Raw genomic sequence first — 13,590 nt, 5'->3', positions numbered from 1 at the left:
TGATTGAAAATAGATTTTAGGACCATTCTGAGTGGGGGATGGAGGAATAGTTTTAAAAAGGGTTACCCCCCCCCCCCCGCATTTAAATAATTTTCTATTTGATAGTTTGAATCCTTTCAAATTTTAAGCAGTCACAAAGTAATTGATCTTTTTTCAACTATGAACAAGATATTAAAATGGCCGAGTTTATATAAAAAAAAAAATAAAATACATTATAATCAATTTAATCTCATAATACGGTTTAATTTACTAAGTTTTTTTTCTGAATAAAATCATCTGAAAAGATGATACAACTGTGTTCTTAGAACGAACACTTAGAAAAATTAATTTTATTTGCTTTAAAATAACTAAATAGTTTTAAATATGTAATTGGGGGGGGGGGCATATCTCCGGTTTAAAACTATTACCCCTCCTCAAAAATGGTTCTAAAATAGTTTTTCAATCGATACTTATCTCATAGTTGCGTAATTTTCCTAGCTTGCTAAAATTACCTAACTTTTCTAAATTCAATTAAAGGTCAGTTTATGAGAAATACAAATTCACATGTGATCCTTCATGTATATCCGGTTAAAGGATATGACATCCAGCATTGCCAAATAGTTACCCATCTTGTTACTGTCAATAAACTTTGGTAATCTAATCAAATTATTTTTACTTAATATAAATAAATACTTGAAACTATTTTATAATCATGCTGGTAAGAAAGTGGGGAAACATTATTTACATCCCACCCCAAATTAGACAAGTTCAACATAAATTCTTTTCTTATCTTTTCTTTATCAGAATTGATACTCAAATATAATTTTTTTAAAATTAAATCAATAACCCACCCCTCTCTCACACAGCACCATTACTATTTGCAGAATAAAGGAATTGGATGTCAAATACACTGCATTTTTTTCTCACTTTTTTTTTCTTCTTCAGGTACAGAGAGAGAGAGAAAGAGAATTTAGATCTTGAAGAGGAATTTTATAATTTCCATGTAGTGGTTTTAACTACAGATTTGTAGAATGAAATTTTTTAACAAATTACAATTCTATAGATTTACATAATCTAGATAATGTTTTGATTTTTAAAATAAAGATCATTACTTTCCTCTAAAAATATTTTGTTAAAATTTCCGCAACTAAAAGAATAAATAATTGTACTGAACAATTTTGAAATCCATTAAGAGTTTTTTCTTGTTAAAATAAAAGATTTTGAATATTCATATTTGATTTTGAATCAGAAGATTTTGCAAATGGCTTGATGAAGACAAAAAAAAAATATACAAGTAAATAAAATAGAGAAGCTACTGTTTATGAAGCACATGACGGTTTTAAAAGACCAAACAAGTGCAGAATTTAAAAAAAAACAATACATTTATTTATTTAAAAATTTGAATTTTCAACTAATAAAAATACAAAAAAAAAAAAAAATGCACTTGTTTGATCTTTTAACCGTCATGTTTTGAATAAATATATTTTTAAAAAAGGAAACCAAAGAAAATTTGAAAAGCATACTCACTTCATCTTGAGATAAGTTTAATTCACTTAATGCTTTATTTAAATTAATTTCTTTGATAGGCATTTTCCTGTGAAGATGAAAAATGTAAAAAACATTTTATTTTTATATCTAACATATATGGGGGAAAAAAAATCCTACAATCAAATCGGCTTTGTGTTACTTAAAAAAAAAAAAAAAAAAAAGGGGGGGCTAATGAAAAAACATTAAATACAATGAAAAACAAATTTGGATTATTCAAACTACTCTTAGATGTTAGTCAGCCAATATTTCAGTCAATGTAACCTTACTTTTTTCAGGTGCACCTTGTTAATGATACCATGAGAAAAGTAGTTGGAAAAATAAACATCCTCATTACAAAAATTCTAAAACAATGAAAACGTAATTCCAAATTTTTAAATATCTGTTTAAGCAAGGAGAAACAAAATAAGTTCATATCTATGGATTTTCCTTAGCAGAAATGAAATTTAGGGCGACCATAATAGTCAATCTGTATTTTTCAATTTTAACTAATCAATCTTGATCTGTTTGATCCCATAAAAGGAGTTGTAATATATTTATGGTACAACTATAGCACATTTTATGTTTCTTGCCAATGTTAAGCCAGTGAAAAAGTCTTGGATATGAAGTTGCTAATATGCTTTTGCCATCACAAAATCACAGACCAAAGATAACCCCAGGAACAGCTGTTTCATCACATGATCTTGCAGATTCACATCTATTTGCATCTGGTATGAGAAAACACAAAAATCATCCTTCAGAATCTGAAAGTTCCTGTAAGAAAGAAACAGGAAGTTTGCACCATTTGCAAAATTTGATAGGTAGGAATGTGAAGAATACAGCACATCATGCCATAGAATGCACGTTAGTGAAAATGGTAAATGCCACCGATTATTGCAACTGTGTGAAGTCAATTTTTTTTTCCTTCTGAGGAATGTTTATATGGCAATATTATAATGATGTTATATAGCAGGACAACTATGACAATACATCATAAAATGCATTATTATAATACCCATGGCAGTAGGGCAGGTCGATTTTGGAAACCCGGTGAGGCAATGGTGATGATAGTTGGGGTTTGACATAGAAAAGACCTACACAAAATATTTTTCTCAAAATCGTTATCTTTGCTTGAGGAAATGACTTTAAAAGTTGAAAAATTGAAGCGATTAAAAGTTTTTCAGTGAATTTTTAAGAACGTCCCGTCATCAAAATAATCCGTACTGTCAAGAAAATAGAATCATTATTTAGAATAATTTTTAAACTACATTTTTAAATAAAATGAGTGAAGATAATGAGTTAATAAAATAAATATTAACTGTAAAGGCAAAATTATGTTTTTTAAATAATAACGACCAAAGTTCGCTTTTTCATTTCAGGAACTTTTTTGGGGTGGAAACATTTTAGATTTCACCGTCGCAAAACACGCTTGTTATTGATATTGAAAATTAACGTTTGTTTATTATTTAATTTGAAAACATTACGATTTATGCTTAATTATTTCAAAAGGAAAAACAAAAAAGACTTGTTTAGAATATATATTATTATATTTCAAGTTTCTGCAGTGAATTTAAACATATTCATTTTATCTTTTTTAATTTGTGTTCCTATTAGGTTGGTTAAAAAATAATGGCATTTTTTTACGTTCATTTGAACGGCAAAAACATTATTATTGCACCAACCATCAAATTCTATTTGAAATTTTTATTAAAATATGGTAATACTCCAGTTTTATATTAAAACAACAAAAAAATAGTCCATACAATTTTATTCTACACATTCTTTACGAAACATAACCACATAAATTTTCAAGTTTTCTACTTATCAAAAAAATACTTTGCAGAAAATTTGTGTCAAATTTTAATTTCTTTTATTTTTAGAGAGTAATTGTTTTTAAGCAGTGTTTTTCTTCTAAAATTATAGTTTTAAAATCAGATAACCCACAAAGATTAATACGAATAAATAAGGAAACTCCTTTAAAGGTTTTTTGTTATTTGTGCATCTATGTTATTGTGCTAAAATAACTTTGCTATTTAGAAAGCCATTCTTAATATGGGAAGGAGGTTGTATTCTAACTATTCTGTACTTTCACCTAAAGATGTAATAAACAAAAATTTCATAAAAATTAAATTTAACTTGAAAATAATATTAAAAATAGCATAGTAACATGCACAAGCACTGGTTTTTCAAACTCTAAACACTCGTTTAAAATGGCACAGCTACAGCAAGAATGAATCTCATTATTGGTAAATTCATGTTATCAAAGGAGGAGCTGAAATCTGCTAAAAATGTCTAAACTAAACACTACTATGCCTCTGATTTGGTTTGGTCCTTTATCTTCAATACATCTAATTCAACTCTACTAAGTTTTTCATTATTTCTCATAACTAGCACTTATTTTTTTACGTATAAAACTGGAAGATAGCCTAGTACAATTTCCTTCAGTTATAATCCATTTATTTATTTTACTTTTCAGATTAAAATGTCAGTAAAGCACAACGTTCAGTTTTAACCCGTGGTTCACAAAATTTACTGGCCCACCTTGTCATTTGGATGAAACAGCACCCCCAAATTCACGACAAGTCATCCAGTTTAGTTATTTTCTCGAAAACAGTTATCCACACTTAAAAAATAGTGAGATTTCTAAGTTAATTACCAAGGAAATAATTAGTATTTGGCAAGCAGTCAATCCACAATTGCCCTTGTTAAGGTAACATTATATAGGACAGAAGGTCAATATATTTTGCTATAAGAGGGCCAAACAGATTGACAGAAAATCCCTTGCAGCAATCAAAGTGAAAAGAATGAAGGAACAGCTAGACAGACTGTTTGATATATCTTCTTGTAGCTGCAAACTTTCTGTCTTGAGATGTGATGACTTTGCAGTAAAGTGCAAGACAGACAATTGTCAAACAAGGCACATAATCTGCACTTGACCTCTTAACAAGGAGGTAAAATTAATTCTATAGATTTACCTGCAATTATGTTCCTTTTTTTGTGCAAAATAAAATAATATATTGGTATTTATTATGTAATCTGGCTCTATTATTAAACATGCAAATTTTCCAATTTTCAGGTTCCACTAGAAGAACTGCCATTTACAGCAATTTTTAAATTAATTGATGGAACAACAAAAAGCCCAACATTTACTGGTCCTTTGGGGAAACTTTGTATCAATAATTATCAAGATTTGCCTCAAGTAGAATTCTAAAAAATGAGTGTCCCTCTCGATCATCATTATTTGACAGCAGAAAAAACAAATAATTTTAGTGTGAAGACCAGAGACTACTTTTTGAGTATGCTGTTGGCATTTCTTGTGGAGAAGTTAACTTAAAAAATTGGGCCCTTGAATCAAGGAAGATGGCTAACATAAACCACATGATTAATGTGTTTATGGACTAGAGTTGTCTATCCTCAAACACTATGATAAATTAAACATTTGTCAAATTTATCATCCAAGTGTATACAGTTAGTTGGTTTGAGATCAAAACCAACAATATTTTTTTTTAACAACAACAGTATATTTTAATATAATTCAGAGAACAAAACAGTTAACTTTTTTGCACTACTTCCGGAAAATATAATATCGATGATAAACTCAGATGAATTGGATATGAGAGAAGAGGGCATTCAAAGGATTTTGTCCAGTAAGTAAATAAATATTTATCCATTAAATTTTATTAGTTTTCTTAATTTACTCAAACAATAGTTAGTTTTATTCATATTACATCGCAAAAATATAAAAAAAATAAGTGTTTTCAAATAATTGTTTTGCTTTTTATTGTGTTTTTTTCCAGAAATAGTGAACAACTAAAAAAAAAAAAAAATGAAGATTACTATCAATTTTGCAGCCACACACTGGTCAAATTTGATTGATTTTTCAAGTTGTATATGGGCAGGAAGCAAGACAGACACATTATTATAAAGTCATCGTGCCAGCAAATTAGACCTTCATTTTCCTCGAAAGAAAATTATAAAGAACAAATTAGTTCTATTATAAGTTTATATTATTGCCTCGAATAAAAAATTAAAATACATGGTTCTGTAACTTGTATCAAGTTGTTATATTGTGTAATACATCTCCACATATCTTTTTGAATTGTGAAATTTAAAAGACTTAGTTGCTAATTAGCTTTATTTTACAATTTTCATTTAATCAATGCAGTAAAAGTTTAGATATTTTGCTAGTTGTGATTCATAATTAAAATTATAATTTATGTATTTATTTTTCATTCAATGTATTTCATATAAATATATCAATTTTAATTAAATTTTTTTATAAAAATAGTGAAATTTCAAAGTCAGTGTTGTGAAAAATGCTATGAAAATGAAGGATTTTTCAGCATTTTTCTACACGATTTTAAAAATTAAATGTTCAATTTTCTGTTTAAGATAGGAATCTAATTTTTGGTATATGTTCTTATCACATTAAATCCCAACTATCATCACCAGTACCATGTCGATTTTCTGAAAAAAGTTGCAAATCGACCTGCCCTACCATGGCAGGGTTATTATAATTCTTTGACATTAAAAAGAAATGTATAACAAGCAGTAAATTTTTTATTCACTTTTTCGAGAATATCAAAACTTAAATGTTATTTATTCAAGGAATAGGCTTTTTTGTACAAAGGCAACACTGTAATATCTTCAAACCTGTCATAGTAACCTCAGTTGATGATAACTAATCGTCAAAGGAAAGAGCTAGATAATTTTTTAAAAGTAATAATTTAGTCATTTTTAACCATAATTTTTCAAACGAAACAAGAGAAAAGTAAAATTTATTAATTTTTTTCTCTTTATCTGAATTTTGTAAAGATTTTAAAAATTTATGCTCAATGGTTAATTTGAAGATACAATTAATCTACAATACAAATCTAAACAAATGGTTGCTAATAATATCAAACAAAAAAAAATATCTCATGAAATCTATTTACTTAATGCAAAAATCACTATACGGACTAGAGTTATCAAAATGAGCATATCATAAATTTGTTTATTAGTTTCTGTTTAAAATTTGATTGTTTGAAAGGAAAATTAAAGTTGATGTTTAAAAGGAAAATTATATTTTTATATGTGAAAACAAAAAAATTGGCCAAGAAAATATATTTTTTAAATTCAGCTAAATTTGAAAAAATATATTGTGGACATCCCTTGAAAGATAAATATCAGTTTTCTGGAACTATTTCAATTATTAGTAAATTAAAATCTAAGATACTGAATTAAAAAAAAAATCTATCATTTTAATAAAAATTGGATAATTATAAAAAAAGTGAGAATTTAGTAAAAGCCTGTAGCCAATTAGCAAACTGCCTATCAATAAGCAGAAGTGTATGGGAGACAATAATTGCAATAATATTGTTTTATTATTTTTAATTTTATATAAAAGAGTGGTTTTGTAATTTATAGAAACTGAAAAATTATTATACTATAATTTCTTAATTTTTGAAGGTTATAAAATGTTCATTATTTTAAGAGGTATTATTTTACTAATTGTCGCTAGCTACACGAGGGAGAGAGCGTCAAAAAAAAAAAAAAAGTGTGTATATATATGATATATATATATTTGTTTTCACATGTGACGGCATGGTCCTTAACAAATTCCTCCACACAATTCTGAATACCACTGCCAAATCGACATGTCATGCCACAAACAAATACCATTCAATCGACATACACATTCCCAAGCAGAACAATCTCGCCAAATCGACATGCCACAATACAAAAATGCAATAACGCGAAACACGTTATTAAAGAAGTGTATTTTAAAACCCGCAAATCACTTATCCACTTGTTCATTTCATAGGCGAAACCAAATCATCACTTTGGGGTAAGATGGGTGTAGTTCATTCGTGGACTTGATCTGTAATTGAAAGGTTTCGTGTTCACTTTTCACCGCAGGTAGGCCCAACTCATACGCTTGTGCGCTTTCGCGCATGTTCGGCAGACTAATTTAGGAAGGAAATTTATTTTTACTTAAAAAAATTCATATTTAACTTGGTATCAGTTTTAAATTTAGTAAACTTTAGCAATTACATTACTTAAACCATTCTTAATTGTGAATCTGATGGGGTCATTGATTCTCTAAAAATAAGTTCCGTACACTCATAGATCTTTAAATTAGGTTTTAGTAGAAATTCTCATATTTTTAATTATTTTTCTTTGATATGGTTGAGTATCTCAATTTTTTTATTTTTAAGAATAAAATTTTTTCCATTTCTTTCTTTATATTTACATCTTAACACTCATTCAAACCACTTAACACAGGAAACAGAGAAAACATGGAAAGAAGAACAAATACAAATTTCGCCAGGTATAGATTAGTTTTGAAGTCAATTTCTAAAAGCTGTTTAATGTATACCAGCATGTAAAGTGGATGTTAAACTGAATATAATGATTAGTTGAATTGATTGATACACTATCATTAGAAAAAAACCATTGGAAGAGACATTTGTGACAATGAAGTTGATTGATGAGCATCATGGGTTAGAATTTGATAAAAATGAACAATTTTGTTCAGAGCAGTCATATCAAATCTTGGCTGTTGACATTTGGAGAAAGAAACCAAGCATTATTTCATTGGGTGATCAATAGAAATAAAGAATAAAAAAAATCTTTAAGAAAATAAATTTTAAAAGAGACATTGGAATAAGAGGTTAGAAAGGTGACTTGCTGCCTAGCTTCAGCAGTGTGAGATAAAAAAATTTATGTCAGTACTTTGGATTTTGCAAAGATGGCAGATATTTCAAGTTTATGTCTTTAGTCACTGGAACACAATATTTATTTATTAAATTTCAGCACGATTTTTATTTATCCATTACATTTCATGATATAATTAATTTTGTAGATTTGCCATTTCTTACCTGGCTTCACTAAAAGTCAAATGACGTAATAAAACAGAGGAACCAAATGTCAAGGCGTCCATATCTTCTGTGCCTGTGGCGTAGACTTTGCCAGCTTTTACGAGGGCTGCACATTGGGCTTCTGCTTCACAAGGAGCCTTCAAAATGAAAAAGTTAAAACTGAGATCAGAAACCTTATGCAAATCTATTATATAATGAGCATATATTATGTATGTGTGCACGTCCAGCTAAAAGTCCAAAACTACCAAACAACCAATCACAAAGTATATTTTTCATCACTGGATGAATATCTTAAAAAAAAAAAATAAATAAAATAAAAAAATTGTTGTTTGACCCTAAACTGATGCAGATTTCACCAGAGATCGATTTTTCAGTCATTTTATGGTAAGTAACCGATTTTTTTTTTTTTATCAAGTAGTTACTTGCCTTATGTCTACTTATTTCTCAAGGAATCTACAGAAAGGAGTTGTGTTTGTGTGTCTAGAGAGACAATTGGGTTAGACAGAGGGGAATGAGGAGGTGAGAGAGAGAAAACTGAAGAGAGAAAAAGATAGAGAGGTAAAGAGATAAAAGTTTTAATATATTACACTTTTGCCGCAGACAATGCTGGGAAGACCTGCTAATCTATATATCTATAAAAGTGAACGTGTCTGTGTGTGTGTATACATTTCCCTATGCAATAACTGTCAATTTTAAGTCTACAGACTCGAAATTTGATATACAGGGTACTGAGATTTGGGAAAATCTTTGTGATCGGTTTTCGGCCAGAAATTTGGCTGTTGAGGGGTCAAAGTTCAATGATTTGACCTTTGAGAACTCTACCAACCTCCTCCGACAATTTTGGGTTGAAAATTTGAAATTTTAGATATAGGTTCCTTGGACATGGATCTAACTTAATAACTTCATTTGATCCCAAAACAATAAATTTTAAGGGGTCATAATAGGGGTCAAAGTTAAAAAAAAAAATTTACCTCTGCGGCCTACCAAATTACTCAGACAATTTCTGGTCTAAACATTTGAAATTTTACATAAAGGGTATTCAGAGATAGAGCAAGCTTTTTCATCAGTTTGGATCGAAAATTTTTAGTTATAATATATAAACGTATGTACGTATGTATGTTTGCATGTCTGCCTAAAACTTTCGACAGAGACGACGGATTTTACCAAGATCAGTATCGTTTTAAAGTTCGACCTTTCATATGACAAATATCGAAAAATTGGCTAAAAACATTAATATCTTCACCTTCAACTAGGCACTTTTCTACAGGAGGGGAGGGGGTGTTGCTTTTTTCGCCGATATTTTTTTAAGTTATCCTCTCCTTTACGTTGTCTAGCCTGAATTTAAACATAACTCACTTCAGGTTTGGCGGTGGTCATAGCCGCAAAGACACCAGGTTTTTTTCCCGTTCTTTTCCTCTTCTTCGCGGTACGGGTTCGAGCCTGCCTTCCTACTACAACTTTTTTTTTACTCAACATACACATCAAACACCCGGGCAACGCCGGGCTGAAATGCTAGTTTATATATAAAATAAGTACTCAAAAAAAGATAAGGAAGAAGAAATGTCATTCATTAATGAAAAGTTATATAACAAGATTATTCAAAGGTGATCAGAAATAGTACGTGGAGAGTAATGAGATGCAAGTCAGGCACGTGGGTAGACGTTGCATTTGGAACGCAACTCTGTTGTGATAATTTCAAGTTTGGGACTAAAATTGATATTGTAAACATTTAATTTTTTAATTGTTTTTCAGCATTTCAACCCTTTTCAGATTATTTTAACGCAGAACAGTAATTTTGTAAAAAAAAGTTTTATGCTTCAAGTTCTTTAACTCTTCAAATATTTATTTATGGTGATTAGTTTGGTTGTTTTGTAGGGAAAAGTTGTTTTTTAGCTTTGCAGAACATGAATGCGTTTTGCAAAAGGAAAAGAAAAAAATAACATCAATGTTTGGTGCATTGAAGTCAGGAAGCCAATATCTTCAGACAGCCTGATCTTAGCAAGAGTTCATATATTTTTTTAGGGTATGTTGATTAGAGGAATATGTTAAAAACAAAACTGCATCTGTAAGGCAGGAGTATATCAAGTTTATATCACTGAGCATTTTACTACAATTCTAGATCATAAACTATAAAAAATATTTTCTTGTTTTCGATTCTTCGCTTCTGCTGCAAGAGCAGGCGTTACGGTTGAAAAATAGTAATTTTAGAAAAAGAATAAATATTTTGTTTATTATTGTTATAATTTGAAGATGATTCATGTTTTTATGATACACTTTTGTTACAAGTCAGCCTTCAAAATTAGAAAATGTTTTATCCATGTTGTAAACAGTCTAAGAATTTTGTAGAAATATATTCATGTTTTTTTATTAAAAAAACAAAAAAAAAAACTTACATCAATATAAGGAACTCCCATCAGTTTCAAAAGACCTTTGCACTCTTCATTATGCTGTTTTGTAACTTTCACAAGTCGACGGTTAAATTTCTCTATTTCAGCTGCATCCCCTGAAAAAAAAGAAAAAAAAAAAAAAAAAAAAAAAAAGAATTTAGAGTAAAATGTAATTCTTAAAAATTTAACATTTTCTTCAATAATTTTTTATTTAGAATTAAAAAAAAAAAAAAAAAATTTATATGACATTTTTATAATTTATACAATTAAAGTGAAAAAAATATATAACCTGAAAGTCAGTATATTTATTTAGTAAGGTAGAATGAACAGTGAACTAGTAAATTCTTTGGTTATATTGAAGTTTTTAGCCTTAAAATAATAACTAGATAATATTCAGCTTAATGTCTGTTTTATATGTTGGCATGTGCTGGACAGCTTCTTGGACATTGAACAGTAACGGACCCAGTACAAATTCTTGATGTACTTCTTTCATATAAAATATTCCACTCAAGGATAAGAGTTAGATTACAATTGGTTTCAAAAGGCATAAGTGTTACCCACCTTTCCTATATCATAAATAATTACTGCTTGTTTACATTCTTATTTTAAGTTTCAAAAGAACTTAAACTTATCTCAACTTGTGAAATAGAAGAAAGAGCAAACAAAACTAAATTTGTTTCCCTTTTTTTTTCAATATTGTGTCCTTTTGCACTTTTTTCAATGTTCATCTTTTCCTTTCTTTTTCTCAACTTTTTTCCCTTGATTTTATTCAAAGTTTTACAGACGTTTTTGTCTTAGCATTTATTTAAATCTCGGTATCTACATGATAGTCTGTAACAGAGTGCAGACACGTATTCAAATGATGAGCCGTATGCGAAGAAAAAGACCATCAAAAGAGCATGTACACAGACCAATGCATTGCAATGACCATGTTAGATACGTGGATGAAGTCATGTGTGGCGAGAGAACGAGGAAATAATTGTGATGGTAAACATTACAAGTCATTTTGTTTGCCCCCTCTCCTCACTAACAACAACTTCAAAAGTTAAATTTAATTGTTACAGTACCGTTTGGACATTAAATTATTAACTGAACCAAACTAGTATAAACTGCTAATTTAAAAAAAAAAAATAGTTGTTTATAAAATTATTATTGAAATTATATTTAAATATAAAGAATTGGTTAAGAATTATAAGGACCAAAATTACTTTTTATTCAACAGTTTAAATGCTTACAAATTCCTTTAAAATTTTAAATGGTCACCAGTGTTTTAAAAATATGAATACATTAATTTGCATATGAGGAGAATAGTTGCATTAAGAACAATTTGTGGAGGACAGTGAGTCAAGTATGTGGCAGCTGAGAGAACACATCAAGAAATGGTGCAAATTATGGCATAAGTGAATTTTTATTTAGATTACAAGTTTATCGTGGTAAAAAATACAGTTGATGCAACTAGTTGGAACCATGCAGTTTTCAGCAAGAAAAAAAGAGAAATGATGAAGTTGGCTTTGTGTCTTGAAGAATTGTTAATTATGATTTGAGTAGAACTTTTTGAAAAATCACATTGTCATGTTATAGAGAATTCTTAATTACGATTCAAAAGTCAGATTTTTTTTTTGTGTCTGAAGGGTTAGTTGTGTTTGGCTTGTATGGAGGGCTAGAGATGTAAATGCCAATCTGGGCACAAGATCATGTGATGTGAAATGATCTTTAAAGATGTGGTTTAAAAATATGGTTCCCTCCTGGGTTGACTTTCACAAAAAATATTTGTGTAGTTGAAACCACTATCAATAATTTCCCCCACTCTTTATCTGTACCTAAACATAAATGTAAATTCCATGAACAAAGCTTCTTTCTTAGAACTGCACGCCTGTGGAACTCTTTCGTTTTCCTGCTTTCCAACCGACTACAATATAATTGTCTTCAAGTCCAATGTAAACAAGTTCTTGATGAACCATTTCCCCTTAACTAATCCAATTTACCAAATTTCCACTACTAACGATTACTATGATATTGTCCCATTAACTACTGTCATGGCTACCGAGAGTAAGAATAAGGCCGATGCACATGATAGCGTAACATCACTTCCTGATTAAGTTGTAGGTATAGACAGCTTCCGGTATTCAACCACGTGGTCAGGCTAACAGGCATAAAAAAAAATATGGCTACACAATATGTGTTACCGATTGTCCATGTATGTTCTAAAGAAAAAGAACAATTCACCATTCGGAAAATAATTATTATAATTGCACATTTGTGATAATTTTAATCAAAATATCGTAAGTGAACTCGTATTTGAACTTTTATTTTTTCGGAGAAAGTCGAATATTTCATTTTCTTTTTCTTTTTTACTGCAAAACAAACAATTTTTATATAATATTTTTCAGTCTGTTCTTTTAATAATAAATAAAACTTTTCACTGAGTATTTTCAAATATTTTCAAGTTAGCATTTTTCACGGCAGTTTTTTGTTGTTTTGTTTTTATGATCGGTGAATTTTCAATATAATTCAGCACCAGGCGTAATTTATTTCTTTGAAATATATTTAAAACTTCAAGTTTTTGTTTTTTTATAACATTTTAACTGTAAATAATTTACATGACGGGTTTGTTTTACTATACACATAGATTCGAAAAAGTTGTCAAAAAACAAATATATAACAAATAAATGTTATCAAAGGCAAGATAAGTTACTTTTCTACCAAACATGCTGACATTTTTCTTTTTAAAATATATCGATAAACATTGTATGATTTTCGAAGCGATTACACGTTTTAAAGTGAGTAAAAACCACTAAAAACCTTCCCAGATAGGTAGAAGAGTAACTTATCTTGCCTTT

At 29.1% G+C, this 13,590-nt stretch overlaps 1 protein-coding gene across 1 annotated transcript in view; it reads right to left on the bottom strand.

Annotated features, from left to right (window-relative positions):
• Positions 1-13,590, bottom strand: part of LOC145252689 (flap endonuclease 1-like) — a 53,912-nt gene that overhangs the window by 22,172 nt on the left and 18,150 nt on the right. Inside the window, exons 5-7 of the mRNA XM_080112510.1 lie at positions 10,757-10,866; positions 8,364-8,500; positions 1,507-1,573 (exon numbers count right to left, since the gene is read on the bottom strand). Of these exons, the coding sequence (XP_079968636.1) occupies positions 1,507-1,573; positions 8,364-8,500; positions 10,757-10,866 (314 nt within the window). The remainder of the gene's footprint in view (positions 1-1,506; positions 1,574-8,363; positions 8,501-10,756; positions 10,867-13,590) is intronic.

The sequence above is a fragment of the Euprymna scolopes genome, chromosome 29 (genome assembly GCF_053919585.1).
Source record: "Euprymna scolopes isolate OS-2025 chromosome 29, ASM5391958v1, whole genome shotgun sequence".
NCBI classification, from domain to species: domain Eukaryota; kingdom Metazoa; phylum Mollusca; class Cephalopoda; order Sepiida; family Sepiolidae; genus Euprymna; species Euprymna scolopes.
The sequence above is the reverse complement of the archived record's forward strand: the minus strand, read 5'-3'. Positions and strand labels throughout refer to the sequence as shown.